General features: G+C 39.7%; 1 protein-coding gene across 2 annotated transcripts in view; it reads left to right on the top strand.

Annotated features, from left to right (window-relative positions):
• Positions 1–124: 124 nt before the first annotated feature.
• Positions 125–15,544, top strand: part of S100PBP (S100P binding protein) — a 31,927-nt gene continuing 16,507 nt past the window's right edge. The window contains exons 1-5 of one of the 2 annotated variants that reach the window (XM_046662844.1): positions 125–250; positions 5,793–5,909; positions 6,594–7,459; positions 8,145–8,230; positions 9,489–9,592. In XM_046662844.1, the coding sequence (XP_046518800.1) occupies positions 6,596–7,459; positions 8,145–8,230; positions 9,489–9,592 (1,054 nt within the window). In that variant the 5' untranslated portion in view covers positions 125–250; positions 5,793–5,909; positions 6,594–6,595. Of the gene's footprint in view, positions 251–5,792; positions 5,910–6,593; positions 7,460–8,141; positions 8,231–9,488; positions 9,593–15,544 lie in introns of both variants that reach the window. The other variant, XM_046662843.1, reaches the window with a different exon arrangement.

Here is a 15,544-nt window from a genome sequence, read left to right as displayed (position 1 = left end):
GTCGATGAGAGACGAAGGGGTGGAGCCAGTAGGCGGGGCAGGCGGGGCGGAGGGCGGGGCTGCGGCGCCTGCGCGGGGCGCAACCCTCCAAGAGGCGGGGCGGTTTTCTGCCAATCACTGCCTGCTTGCCCTCCCCCTGGCGCTGGCCGGGCTGCCTCGGGGTGGGGGAGGTCGGGGAGGGGGCGATAAAATGGCGCTGGGGGCGGAGTGAGGCCCAGTGCTCGCCCAGGCTTCGGCCCAGCTTCCGGAGGTGAAGAGCGGGAGGGATGAGGGGGTCGGCACTCCGCGCTTGGGAGGGGGATGGGGGCGCCTGTTGCTTCTCCAAGGGGCTGCATACCCGTCCGCCCCGTTGAGGGGTTGGGAAGCCCTCGCCCTGCTGGGAGAGGGGCTTGTTCTCGTCCCTGAGGTGATGGCGGCGGGAGGGGGGAGTGTCCCTACCCCCCACCCCCGCCTCTACCTCGGCTGGCGACAGTTGCCCCTCACCCTGCTGAGGAAAAGGGAGGCCTTCTGGCCACCTGAGACAAGGGAGCGACATCGGGTCTTCCGCCCAGTGGGGGTGGGGGAAGGCATGTGTAGGTGGGGGGATGCCGCCGCCCCCTGGCCCCCTGCGGGAGGGTGTTGCTAGAGAGAGGATCGCGGTCTTTCCGCCGCGCCTTGTAGATTGGGGAGGGAAGAATGCTCCACCCCTCGAGAGAGCCGGGGCCTGGGTCCGGCAGAGGAGGGGGCGTGAGCGGCCATCCTCGGGGTGTGGGGTGGCCCGCCGAGACGCCGGCTTTGCCCCGGCGTCGGGGATGGGGAGCGAGGAGGCCGCCCGCCCTCCCGTGCTTCTCCCGCCTTCCACGGGGAGGCGGGAATTCTTGGGCTTTTCCGAGCAGGGAGGAGGCAAGTGCGAAGGCCCTGCCCCAGGGCGATGCCGTGCCGCGGCTGCTGCATTTCTGCGGGAGAGCGGGGGGAGGGGGGAGGCCAGGATGTGTTGGGCCACTCTTTCCCCTGGCTCTCAAGGCCTGGAGGCGCCACCCGTGCCTTCCTGGGCGGGAGGGAGGGCATTTGGCACCGCAGGGTGGGCCCCGAGAAGTGATTGAATTGCCCGCCTCCTGCTCCCACCTGATCTCCAGTTTCTTATGGACTTGTTAGAAGCTCCAAGCTTTAGCAAACCCGTCTACATGGTTTAAATGATTTCTTTTAAAAAAGAAACCTGTTGCTGCAGCTTAACATTATTTGGTCTCTATGCCCATGTAGGAGGAGAGTCGTGGCACCCTTATCTTGTGAAATGTTACCGAAAGCAGAGATTTCCAGCCCTGGGTTGTTTTTCTGTCCTACAGTGTTCCACTTACCTCAAAGGGAGTTGCGGAATTCTTACAGATAATTTCAGTTCACTTTGATTTTGTTTAAACATTATGCCCATTTTGTGGAATGATAAAGCCCACTGAGTGCCTTTTGTGCTCTGTGCCTCCCATATGTTGCTTGCATATGGGAAAGGTTGGAAATCAAAGGCCAGTGAGGAAGTCCTGTTCCTTGGCTGTACCTGTCAGATCCACCTTGGTAAGGGTCTTGGTTTTAGAGCCTTGAAAGAAGGATGTGGGATTGTGTCTGGTGTTGCAATTTTAGCGGCCTCGGTATAAGCTTTGTGCTCTAAGGCAATAGGTTTTCTCAGGTATGATAAAAATAGAAAGGGAACCAGTTTCTGAGGTTGCAACCAGGAGGTTAGAGAATAGCGAGGGGGTGGTAAACTGAAGTGTGAAGAAGGGGGTGGACAGATGAGAGAGATGTGGAAGGACAGAATAGGGTCACAGAAGGGATGGGGAGCAGAGGAATTAAGAGAGAGACTTGGGAGATGGGAAAAATATTCTTCCCTTGAAAAATAAAGAGATGCTCATATTTTAGGTGGAGGTTACCAAGCGAGTGCCAGGAAAGGCGGGTGATGGTCGAATGGCAGACAGAAGTGCTAAGGCTGCCATGCGGAACTGCTTTAGAACTTGAAATGTATCTGAATCCATCCCCCTCTCCCGCAGATTCATTAAATATCAACTTTCATTAGTATAGGGCTTTTAGGTTTATCGTGTTTTCATAAACATCCCCTCATTTGGACCTCACAGTAATGTTTGAAGTTAACAGTGAATAATTATCCCCCATTTTTCAGAAGAGTACTCTCATGTGTATTGAAGTTCAGAGACTTCAGGTGAATTGCTGAGGTCTCTGAGTTTTAAGTCCAATGCCTCTATACACTTCAGTGACCATTAATTTGCCAAATTTGTCATACAGCCTGGTGTTTAATTTTGTGACAATGTGGTTGAATGCTGGGTTAAGCTAGAAGAGATTAGAGCATACAGGATAATTTCTTAACAAGCAAGGACTAGGGGAAATTCCCTACCAGTTTAGCATTCTTGTTTCTTAACGCTTCTCTTAAGACTTTTCAGGGGTCAGGGTGGTGATGATTATGGGATGGAATAATAACAGTAGCCACTAATTTAGCTCTTACTGTCCCCGTAGTATGCTAAGTGCTTTATGTTCATGATCTCATTTAATTCTTGGAACAACTCCATGAGGCAGATACCATGATGGCCCCTGTTTTACAAGGGAGGACATTTGAAACTTCAGAGTGTAATCATTGTGTCTTTCCCCACTGACTTCTTAGTTTTAAGATGTTTTTATTATTAAATGTCTCAAGCATATATAAAAATTAAACAACATAATAATGAATACCATTATACTCACCATCCAGCTTTATCTTATGTTGCCATATTTGTTTTAGGTCTTTTCTTGTTACCTTTTTTTTTTTTTGAGAAATAAAACATTACAGATAGAATTGAAGCTACCGTGCTCCCTTGCCATTCCTCTTCCCCTCCTCCAACAGAGGTAGCCTATGCTGAATTTGGTGTTTCTTATTCCCATGCATGTTTTTATAATTTAATAATATGTATGTATCCATATACAATTTATGATATTGCTTTAACAAATAAATTGCAAGAAAAAAATGGGGAATCTGTAGATTAAAATACTCATAGGACATATCAGCCAATTGCAATGTATGAACCTTATTTGGATACTGATCTTTTAATCTTAAAAAAAATTAACATTTATAAAATAATTGGAAATCTGAACCGGATATTTTATGATAAGGAATTCTTGTTATTTACAGATGAAGTGATGTGATGCGTGGGATTTCCTTCAAAATAATTTGGTAAAGGCCCGATGCAGCAAGATTAGCCATGGGCCAATAGTTGTTGCGGCTGGGTGATGAGTCTATGGGGGTTCATTATACTATTGTGTTATTTTTGTACATATTTTATATTATAATAAAAATTATTTTTAAAAACGAGGAAATAAAATTCTGAAGAGAATGAATTGTGCAAGTTAAAAATTATATGTATATGGTGTTTTTTTGCGTGCTTTTGCTCCCAGACCTATTGCAACATTCTGTGAGAGAAGCTCAGAAGAGCCAGCTCTGTTCCTCTGGATGTCATGTGGCATAGGAATTGATGCTTTCAGTGGTTGTGAAGGACATTGGGCCTATGTATGCGCACTACAGTTTTCAAATAGTGATGGTTTTTCTTCCATGACACATTCAGGGGTGTTTCTCGTGTTCTCCCATTCCACCTGGAAAGTCAAGGGAAGCCTGTGCATGATAAATGGCTTAAATTATTTTTGTCAAGGGACCAAAAGCCGCCTTTGGTGTCTACATCTTTCTTTCATAGTATATTAGAGAGTGTACTGAATTTAGAAGGCCCTGCCATTTGCTGACTGACCCTGGGCAAGTCTGTCACAAGGGTGGTAGAAAAGAACAGAAGAAAAAACATTGCCTCTGGAATTAGATCTGGGTTTGGATCCTTCTTCTGGCATTGTTAGTTCTGTGTGCTTCAGGTCTTTGGCCTTTGGTTTCCCAAGAGTGAAAATCTATTGAACTCTTCATTTGGTCAAGCAGGTGCTTGGACTAGACCTTTTGGAAGGAGTTGGAGTGAGATTGGGGATAGTGGCTCAGAAAGGGCTCCTCAGAAATGTAGCTGCTTAACCCTAGTGTCTGTAATACTTGTGCTCGACAACCACAAACTTTGTTAAGTAAAAGAAAAAATTTTCCAAAAGTAAACTTTTTTGTTGCTGCTGCCTAAAGAAATAACTTCACTTTATAAAATAACCCAGTCACGGGACAGAGAAATTACTTTTCTCTTCATAGAGGCACCTGCTTCAGTGCCTGGAACTCTCTTACAACAATTGCTGGAATATTGGTAAAATAATATAAAAAGTCCTAGCAGCTCTAGGTTTAAATACCACAGAAAGCTTAGTTTCTTTGATAAGTTCTATTTTACAGAGTTTTGTTGAGGGGTTAAATTAAGAGTTGTAAAATGTGTCTCACAGTGTCTGGTTTATAATGGGTACTTAATATTTCTTCCCTTTCTGTCCCGTCTCATTTCTAAGATGAGTGAGTTTAACTCGGTTCCTTTTTTTTGTCTTTATTTTTTCCCCCGGCGTTATTGGGATGTAATTGACATATAACATTATATTAGTTGAAGGTGTACAACATAATGATTTGATATACGTACATATTGGGAAATGTTACCACAATAAGTTTCTTAATGTACATCACCTCACACAGTTACAGATTTTTTTTCTTGTGATGAGAACTTTTAAGATCTCTCTTAGCAACTTTCAAATATAAAATACAATATTGTTAACTATAGCCATCATGCTGTGCATTATATAGGTCCCTTCTAATTCTAAAATTCTGTTATTCCTCCCCTTCTAACTTTTTCTAATACTTTATTGTCCATACCATTTTATGTTTTCTCATATTGGTGCGTAACTTTAAATGTCTTCTTAGCAAGATTATATATCCCTTGAGGGTAGAAAGTGTATGTTTATTTCTTAAAAGTCACGTAGAGACGTTATCTAGCTCAGTGCCCTGTGATGATAGTAACTCAGCAAATGTTTTCTGAAAGAATGCATGAACTAAAGCTAAAATTCAGGGTGTAGTATGGAGAGAAGTTGGGTGGGGAGAAATTCACGGTTAAAAGGCTACAATGAATTTTCCAAAGTATTAAATTCAGTGTTTAAGCATTTCTTATAGCTTCTCAGATGTTGACGTGTTATGTGAAATATCAGCTGTCTGTCATCTTCCCACTTAGAAAATAATTATAGATTAGTCCATCATTAGCTCTTTAAGAACTAGGTTCTACTTATACAAGTAATATATAAATATTCAGGTAGAAAAGTAAAATGATATTAAAGTTGCCCCTTGACCTCTCTTGATCCCCCTGCAGGTTATAACTATCATCAATTTTGTGTTTGTATTTTTCCAGACCTGTTCTTGGCATTTATATATGTACTGAAAATGAAACTTTTCTGTGTGTGATCATGATTAACTTTTAGATCTTGGTAGAATTTTAGTCATTGCCTAGTCCCGCTACTCCATCCCTCCCCCATTTTGTAATTGAGGAAACAAGTCCAAATGGTTAAGTGGCTTGCCCAAATTATTACAACTGGTTAGGGACAGCACCAGGACTACATACAACCCAGGCCGTTGGACTCCCGAGCCAGTATGCATTCTACTAGAGCAAATGATGTTCTTAAAAAAGTGCAAATTGTTGGGAGGAACAAAACTAGTTTCTTAGTTGCGTAATTTTTCCTCTAAAGGTTTTTCTTTGATGTTCTTGACTCAAAATCCAACTTTCTGGTGTATTTTAAAAAATCAAGATCAAAATTAATAGAGGAGCACCTTAAAGCATAATGCAGTTGACTTTGTAATTAGCAGAGTTGAAAGTGATGAGAAGATCCTCTAATTTTCTTTGTGCCTGCAGGAAGGTGGGAGTCAATCATTTTGACAAGTCTCCTGAAAGGAACAGCTAACAGGAGCTGAAACCTTTTTCCATTTGGTCTCGTGGCAAAGGCAGAGATCCCGCCAGCAGCTCCACACAGTATGGAAGACAATTCTTTATCTTGTGTTCCTAAAGTTGTTTTTTTTTTAATGTCAAAAGTAATATGTTTGTTTTTTTAAAAAATGTAAACTGAAAATCCAAGCATTTTACATTATATATTTGTTTTGTTTGTATGTTGTGGATATTATTCCATGATAGTAATTACAGATCTATTTGATTGTGTTTTTAAATAGTTGTAAAATATTCCATAGCATGTATGTACCATGGTTTTACTAAATAGTTCTGGTGATGGACATTTAAGTTGTGTCCAATATTTGGCTGTTTTGAACATCCTTGTAAATGTATCCATGTGCATTTGTACAGATACTTCTGCAGGATAAATTTCCAGGATTTAAGTTGCTGGATCTAATAGTATTGCCAAATTACTCTCCACAAAATATTGTGCTGATAGTGTGTGAGGATGCTTATTTCTTACATCCCCACCAACCTAGATTATTGTGTCATCTTACTTTTTACCATTTAGATAGGGAAAAAAGTACCTCATTATTCTAATATGTGTTTCCATGAGTCTGGTAAGGTTAAATATTTTTAAATTATTTCTCATGTTACAAGTCACAGTGCAAAGAATTTGAAATGTTAGGACACCACCACTCTATAGAGTAGGTTGGAATTGGTATAGGGGTATTTCCTGTTCCTCAGCGAAACTGCCTCTTATTTCTCCAGATATGACGTGTTCACTAGTGCCCTCTGAACAGTCTTCTGGTACCTCTCTCTTGCCTAAAGACAATGCCCCATTTTCTTGGGGTTCCTTGGATGAGGATGGATTGGATGACTCCTTGCTGGAGCTGTCTGATGGAGAAGAAGATGATGGCCATTTCAGTTTCACGGAGGAAGAGATTCAGGAGCTCTTGAAGAACGATGATGCTCTTGATGATGACCTATCAGATGAGCACTTTTCTTGGGGAGGAGGGTTGCTTAAAGATGACAGCAGGCATGTTGAGAAGGGAGGGAGAGGGAGTCAAATTCTACTTGATACTCCCCAAGAGAAAAATTCATTGTACAGCTTGGGACCAGTAGCTGAGACCCCTGGCCTCTCCAAACTACCTCAACTAAGTACATCAGTTGGTCATGGACCAACTCCTACTAAACCATTAAACAGACGCTTTGCGCTAGAAAAGAATCTTATAAAGATAACAGTTGTTGCACCATTTGATCCAACAGTTTGTGATGCTGTGCTTGATAAGGACAAGACTGATACATCCAAAGATATTGAAAAACCCTCCTCCCTTGGAGAAGAGATGAGAGAAGATGGTCATAGTCCAAATGAGAGCAAACTTTGCACTGAATCGGAAGGGAACAGCCCCAATAACTCTGCCGGGGATGGGCCCCCGCTCCCTTCTCCTTCAAACAATAACTTTCCGCAAACTGTCTCTGATAAAAATATGCCTGACAGTAAGAAACCTACACCTGTATTCTCTCAGATCTTGGACCATTCAGAGACTCCTAATACGGGGTCATCCTGGAGAAGTGGATCACATAAATCAAGTTGTGAAATGAGGTTTCCAGTTGGTTCCAGTTCATCAAAAAGAGTAAGTATATTTTTTCAAAGTGAAGAGAAAAATGAAATTATTTTCATTCAGAAGCTGTGTAGCAGAGCTTTGTATTCAGACAAATTGGGGTTTGATCCTGACTAGCACTGTGACCTGGGCAGATTACATTACTTAGCCTCTCTGTTCCCTCACATTTCTTATCTGTAAATTGGAGTGAATAATACTTCAGGATATAGTAAAGATTAATGAAATAATGTATTTACAGTAACTGGTACGTAATATTAAATTACCATTTGTTAAATAATTACTAAGATGATGATGATTTTACTATTATTTCTCCTTCCTTTGGGTTTCAGCCTAAGTCTCAATCTTTGGCTGCCAACCTATATCAGATAAGCACCAGCTGTGAGTCAGCCACTGAAGAGCTGAAAAGTCTTGGGCAATTTGCCTAACCTCTTTCAGCCTGGCTCCATATCTGTCAAATAGGTATAATAATCTCTACCACTTAGGGTTTCTTTTCTTTTTTTTTTTTTTTTAATGAAGATTACAGTCACTATGGTAGGTCATTTAAAGCAGCTACCATAGTACCTGGTACACAGTAGGGTTTGAGGATATGGCTATGTAGCCTTTAGTTCAAGAATATTTCCATAAATAGTGTTCTCAGTTGTTTTCTTATAACTAAGGACCATCTTTCCTTCTGCATTCCTTCTCTGAAAAAAAGCAGGATGTTCTTGACAAGGATTCTGGAAAGCTGAAAGTCCCTGAGAGAAGACTGGGCAAAGTCATTCCTGTTCTGCAAACCAAAACAAGGTAACAGTATAATGAAGTATCCTGGTTTCCATTGCTTCTCTTCAATTTCTTTCTTCCTCTCCTCAGTTTCCCCTTAGTGTGGAGAAAAAAACCCTGCACCAGCAGTAAGCCTACTTGAAGTTCTGGGACCACCTAGCTATTGGGCAAGTCAGACAATCTCTTGACCTCTTTTCTTTGTCAATCAAATGAGGCTAGTGATGCCTTCTCTGCTGCCTCACAGGATTATTTTGAAGAGTAAAAAAGACGTATTAGTGAAAGCACTGTATAAATGTAAGATTTGTTTTTCTGTGTGTGAAAGACTGGTCACAGATGTGATAGGTTAGAATAATTTTAACAAAAATGTTAAAATATAACTATGTGGGGAATCATTTAGTCATCTCTCCCAGCTTGATACAACTGCCCTTAGGGAAAAATTCTTACAAAGGTTGCAGATTTGGGTCACCTTTTCAATCCAGTCTCTTGTTGCCAGGAGATGGCAGTATCTCTCCATGGACACGTGTTTTCGGTTAGCAAAGCTGTTTTTTAGGTTGAGTCAGATTGGCTTTCTTACAATGAGAATTTTAAAAAAATTTTATTACATAGATATTATATTTATTCTGCTTTAAAAAATTTTAAATATTACAAATAAGGCTAAAGTCCCCTTTGATCACCATCCCTAATCTCAGTTTCCTGTTCTTTTCTTTCGTCGTGTTTTCATAATTGATGGAAACTTTGTGAATTGCTCACAATGGAAATTTTACCAAAGAACTCAAAAGTCAGGCTACTTGGAACAGTAATAAATTTTCTATCTCAATATTCTCATCCACAGTTAACTCAGTACAGTGCAGTCAGTATGGGCAAGGGCCGGAAATTGTTTTTACCAAGGTCACCAATGGTCTAATTGCCAGATCCAGCTGGTTCTTTCTGGTCTTTATTTATGTCAGTGTTTCTGTGGCTCTATGAATTTAGCTATTTCCTGACTAACCTTGAATTACTCAACACTTACTTTGTTTCTCTCAGGACTAGGTAGTCTTCACTTTTCCATGCCCTGTTAACAGGAGGTTGTATCTCTTTCTTCCTTTTTCTCTCAACTCCATACTTGATTTCAGCTTCATACTATGTGACTAACACTGTCTTCTGTCACTGGATCTGAGAGAGTATTTTGCCTCTGAAAGTTAGTTGTTCTAACTGATCAATAGTATATGACTTTTCCCTACAAAGCACTGTACTCATGGTTCTAATGAACTGTTTTTCCTCCTTCTGGTTTGCTTTGTTCAAGGACTAATGTTACGACGTTTTCACAATCAGATCTAGAACAGCAGAAGCAAAAATATCTCAGGAGTGTCATTGCTCATATAAATGACCCAGAGGACTCTAACCAAGGTAACACAGTAACCAAAGAATGCTATGTAAAAGATGTGATGGGACTTTTTGTTTTCCAGTGGAATATAGTTTAAACTGGTAGATTGTTTTGAATTTTCTTAAATTGGTGAGAAAGATAACTTCCTTACCTAGAGATTTTCACTTCAAGGGATTTCCTAACCAGATAATCCTCAAAGTGGTTTGGCTAACAAGTATTAAAAAGGGGTCCAGAGAGGGGCTGGCCCCGTGGCCGAGTGGTTAAGTTCGCGCGCTCCGCTGCAGGTGGCCCAGTGTTTCGTTGGTTCGGGTCCTGGGTGCGGACATGGCGCTGCTCATTAAACCACGCTGAGGCAGCGTCCCACATGCCACAACTAGAAGGACACACAACAAAGAATATACAACTATGTACTGGGGGGCTTTGGGGAGAAAAAGGAAAAAAATAAAATCTTTAAAAAAAAAAAAAAAGGGGGTCCAGAGAGACTCATACCAGTATGAAGAGTGCCTCCCCTGTGGTTGAGGGCTGGAACCAGACTTGTACTTTTTTGCTGGGGTTTTTTTCTCTGAAAAATAGTAGAAGTGGATGACCAGGCACTGCTTAGTAATCATTTGTTTTTTATTTGGAATTATTTATTTTCCCTGTTGCCTTCAGATTTCAATGTAAAAAACAGACATTTCAAATACCATCCTGCATCTTGGCATCTGAATAAAAGCTCTTGAAAGGCTTTGACTACCTTCCAGATCCTTCAAGCTGAGTTCCCCCTACTTCATTAAAAACTATTGCAAACTAAAATGGCTAGATTCTTTCTCCAGCCCTCAAGAGACTATAGTCCATGTTATCATTTATCCTGAACTGTTGGCTAATGGGAAAACTCCAAAAGGGAAACTTGTGGGCTGTACTGAAGGTGCAGAGGTTAGAGAGATACTGATAAAAGAATTCTTTCTCGTAAAAATCACTCCATATTCTGTCATCTTTAGCTTTTCTTTATTGACTCAACAAACCTTTCTCAACTACTTCCAGTGGTGCTAGGTTTGAAGATTACAGATTGGAAATACAAAAGAGGAGTAAGGTATGGTCTTGGCTCTCTGGGAATTGATAGACCAGAGAAGGAAAAGATAATTACACCACAGTATTCATTAGTGCTCTAATAGAATTACAGTGGTGTGCTGCATAACGACAGTTCGGTCAGTGATGGACCATATATATAACAGTGGTTCCATAAGATTAGTACCATATACATAGTCTAGGAGTGTAGTGGGCTCTACCATCTAGGTTTGTGTAAGTACATTCTATGAGCGCACGATGATGCATTTCTCAGAATGTATCCCCATCGTTAAGTGATGCATGACTGTATGTATAAAGTGCAGTAGGAGCCGGGAGGAAGCCCTTCTATTTGTGTTTGGGGAGAGAGTGGAAGCTGGGGAAGGGAGGCTGCCCTAGGTAGGCTCCACAGAGAAGATAATTATTTCAATTACACTAAGATCTACTATAAATCACTAGGGAGGGTTTTAGGAGAATTTTTGGCTAAAGATTGAAGGAAACTCCCCTTTCTTTGACAAATCTTGAATTATTTAGTAATTTTTTGGTTTTTGTTTTATAAGGCTATGAGTAAAAGGTTTAGAACTCTGATACATTAGCCAGAAGAGTTTTTTATTCCAGGTCCTTTTTTTTCTTTCTTTCTTTCTTTTTTTAAATTTTGTTGAGGTCACAGTAGTTTGTAACATTGTGAAATTTCAATTGTATGTTATTGTTTTGTCCGTCACCATATATATGTGCCCCTTTACCCCTTATACCCACTCCCCATCCCCTTTCCTGTCTGGTAATCACTAGTCTGTTCTCTTTGTCCATGTGTTTGTTTATCTTCCACAAATGAGTGAAATCATACAATGTTTGTCTTTTTCGGTCTGACTTATTTTGCTTAACATAATACCCTCAAGGTCCATCCACGTGGTTGCAAATGGGATGATGTTGTCTTTTTTAATGGCTGTGTAGTATTCCATTGTACATGTATACCACATCTTCTTTATCCATTCATCAGTCAGTGGTCACTTGGGTTGCTTCCATATCTGGGCTATTGTGAACAATGCTGCAATGAACATAGGGGTGCGTAAGTCTCTTTGAATTGTTGATTTCATGTTCTTTGGATAAATATCCAGTAGAGGGATAGCTGGGTTGTATGGTATTTCTATTTTTAATATTTTGACAAATCTCCATAGTGTTTTCCATAGTGGCTGCACCAGTTTGCATTCCTACCAGCAGTGAATGAGAGTTGCTTTTCTCCGCATCCTCTCCAACATTTGTTATTTTTTGTCTTGGTGATTATACCATTATAATGGGTGTAAGGTGATATCTCAATGTAGTTTTGATTTGCGTTTCCCTGCTGATTAGTGATGTTGAACATCTTTTCATGTGCCTATTGGCCATCTGTATATCTTCTTTGGAAAAATGTCTGTTCATGTCCTCTGCCCATTTTTTGATCGGGTTGTTTGTTTGTTGTTGAGTTGAGTGAGTTAGGTCCTTTTATTTTTTACCCAGAGATTTCTTTAAGCAGTCAGATACTACTTGTACTGATTGCTCAGCCCTCTGCTTGTGAGATCCTTTTGCTTAAACTATTTTAAAGGTCTGGTGGAACTAGAGAGACTCCTCCCCACATCCCCCAAGTCATTGGAGGGATTATTATATAAGTTATTCCATCTTGGATAATTAGGTTGTGTCCATTTACATTAGTAATGCTGCAGTGAACATTCTGCTCAATAAATGTTTTTGTACAACTCTTATTTCTATAGGATAAATGCCTAGAAGTGGAATTGCTGGGTAAAGTATATAAACATTTAAAAAACTTTTGTTATATGTTATCAGATTGTTCTGCCCCCTCCCAAATTTATTAATTTTTATTGTTACCAATTTGATAGATAAATTTTAACATATTTTGTTTTAGTAATTAGGTTGAGCATCTTTTCATATGTTTATTGGCAATTTATATTTAATCATAGTTTCTTAAAATTTTATCTGATATCTAGTTCATATTCCAGTTTCCCCAAAAATATCTTCTTGTAAATTGTTAAAACAGGGTTAATCAGGGTTCACATGTTTAGATATTGTCTCCTTAGTCTCTCTTAATCTAGGTCACTTGTTTTGTAGATTGTCTCACATTCTAAATTGTGTTGGATTGTTTCCTTGTGTCATTTAACTTGTTCCTCCACCTCCTGTATTTCCTATAAATTGGAAGTTGGGTCTAGAGGAGGGATGAGATTCAGACTAAGCATTTTTGGCTGGACTAATTCACAGATACCTTCGTGTATTCATCTTGTATCAAATTAGGAGCCACCACCCAATGACGGGTTGTTCCACTAAAAGTGATTCTAAGTTTGATCCCTTTGTTAAACTGTTAACTGCCACATCATTCCATTGTAAGGTACCTTTTTCCTTTTGTAATTAGTAAGTCACCAGAAGATAATGCTTTGGTACTGTTGAATATCCTGTTCACAACAATTGTTCACCTAATGGTTTGAGCATTCATTGACAATCCTTGCTTGAATCAGCTACTACACAGAGTTGCACAGAAAATTTCATTTTCTAAATATACCTTTTTTTTTTACAATTATTAGCTAGCATTCTATAAAGATTTTAAATTTTTTTTAGTATTACTATTACCTCATGGATTTTTAAAAAATCAGTGTTGTTATAATCAATTACAGTCATCATTCTTCTTGATACTCAGTTTACCCCAAATTTAACCAATGGGAGCTCCCTCAAGTGGGCTCCTGTATCTTCTTACATGACCCTATTAATCTTTTTTGTTTTTTGATTGTGGTTAAAAACCAAAACATAAAGTTTACCGTCTTAACCATTTTTAATTATACAGTTCAGTAGTGTTCATTCACATTGTTGTGAAATGGACCTCTAGAACTTTTTTATCTTGCAAATCTCAAACTCTATACTCGTTAAAAAACAACTAGCCTTTTCCTCCCTCCTAAAGCCCCTAGTAACCACCATTCTACTTGCTGTTTCTATGAATTTGACTACTTTAGATACCACACATAAGTGGAATCATGCAGTACTTGTCTTTTTGTGACTGGCTTATTTCACTTAGCATAATGTCCTCAAGGTTCATCCATGGTGTAGCATGTATCAGAATTTCCTTTCTTTTTATGGCTGAATAATATTCCATTGTATGTGTATACCACATTTTGTTTATCTGTTCATCTTTCAATGGACATTTGGGTTGTTTCCAACTCTTGGGTGTTGTGAATAGTGCTGCTATGAATGTGGGTATGCAGAATCTCTTTGAGACTTTGCTTCTAGCTCTTTTGGCTATGTACCCAGAAGTGAAATTGCTGGTCACGTGGTAGTTCTACTTTTAATTTTTTTTTTTTAAATAGGAACTTTATTTCACAAGTAATGGGAAGCCATGGAGTATTTCTTTTTTTTTTTTCCAAGGAAGATTAGCCCTGAGCTAACATCTGCCAATCCTCCTCTTTTTTTTTTTTTCTGAGGAAGACTGGCCCTGAGCTAACATACATGCACATCTTCCTCTGCTTTATATGTGGGACGCCTACCACAGCATGGCTTGCCACGTGGTGCCATGTCCGCACCTGGGATCTGAACCTGGCGAACCCTGGGCAGCCGAAGCAGAATGTGCGAACTTAACCGCTGCACCAGCAGGCCGGCCCCTCTACTTTTAATTTTTTGAGGAACCTCCATACTGTTTCACACAGTGGTTGCACTATGGGAGAGAGGAGGGAGTAGGACGATACAAGATTTCATCACCCTACTCAGAACAGCACACAATTTAAAACTTATGAATTGTTTATTTCTGGAATTTTCCATTTAATATTTTCAGACCAAGGTTGACCGCAGGTAATTAAAACCACAGAAAGCAAAACCACGGTTAAGGAGAGACTACTGTACTGATTTAACAACCATTAGGATAGCTACTACCAGAAAACAGAAAATAACAGGTGTTGGCAGGGATGTAGAGAAACTAGAACTCTTGTGCACTGTTGGTGAGATTGTAAAATGACTGGGTCATATGGTAGGTATATATTTAACTTTTTGAGAAACTACCAAGCTGTTTTCCAAAGTGGTTGTGCCAATTTATATTCCTACCAGCAGTGTGGGAATTACAGTTGCTTCCATCCTTACCAGGGACTGTTCATTGTTAGTATATAGAAATTCAGTTGGTTCTTGTATATTGAGTTTATATTCTACAGCTTTGCTAAATTCACTTATTAGTTTTTTTAGTACCTTTTTTGTAGATCCCATCAGTTTCTACATATACGATCATGTCATCAGCAAATAAAGACTTTTTACTTGTTCCTTTCCAATGTGGATGCCTTTTATTTGCTTTTCTTGCCATCTTGGCACTGGCTAGAACCTTCAGTACAATGTTGAGTACAAGTAATAGAAGTAACTTGTTGCTGATCTTAGAAGGAGAATATTTAGTCTTCCACCATTAACTATTAGCTATAGATGTCTCTTGAATACCCTCTATCAACTTGAGGATGTTCCCTCCTATCTATAGTTTTAGAGTTTTTATTAGAAATGGATATTGGATTTTGTTAAATACTTTCTCTGCATCTACTGAGATGATCATATAGTGGTTATTTTAAGTCTAATAATTAGAGAATTATATTATTTGATTTTCCAGTGTTAAACCAATCTTGCATTCCTGGTCTTCTGCATTCCACACTTGATCTTAAAGTATTTTTGTAATAATAGTGTTGGGTTGATTTGCTAAAATGTTGGTATGAATTTTTGCATCTGTCTTCATAAGGGATATTAATCTTTGCTTTTCTTGTAATTTCTTTGTCTGGTCTTGGTGTAATGCTGGCCTCAGAATGAATTGGGAAGTATTCCTGCCTCTTCAGTTTTCTGAAAGAGTTTGTATAGAAGAATTGGTATCTCTTCTTGGGTGAGCTTTGGTAGTATTTCAAGGAATTTGTTCATTTCATCTAAGTTGTTAAATTTATTGG

Source organism: Equus quagga, chromosome 5, assembly GCF_021613505.1.
Source record: "Equus quagga isolate Etosha38 chromosome 5, UCLA_HA_Equagga_1.0, whole genome shotgun sequence".
NCBI classification, from domain to species: domain Eukaryota; kingdom Metazoa; phylum Chordata; class Mammalia; order Perissodactyla; family Equidae; genus Equus; species Equus quagga.
This window is presented reverse-complemented; position numbering and strand designations above follow the sequence as displayed.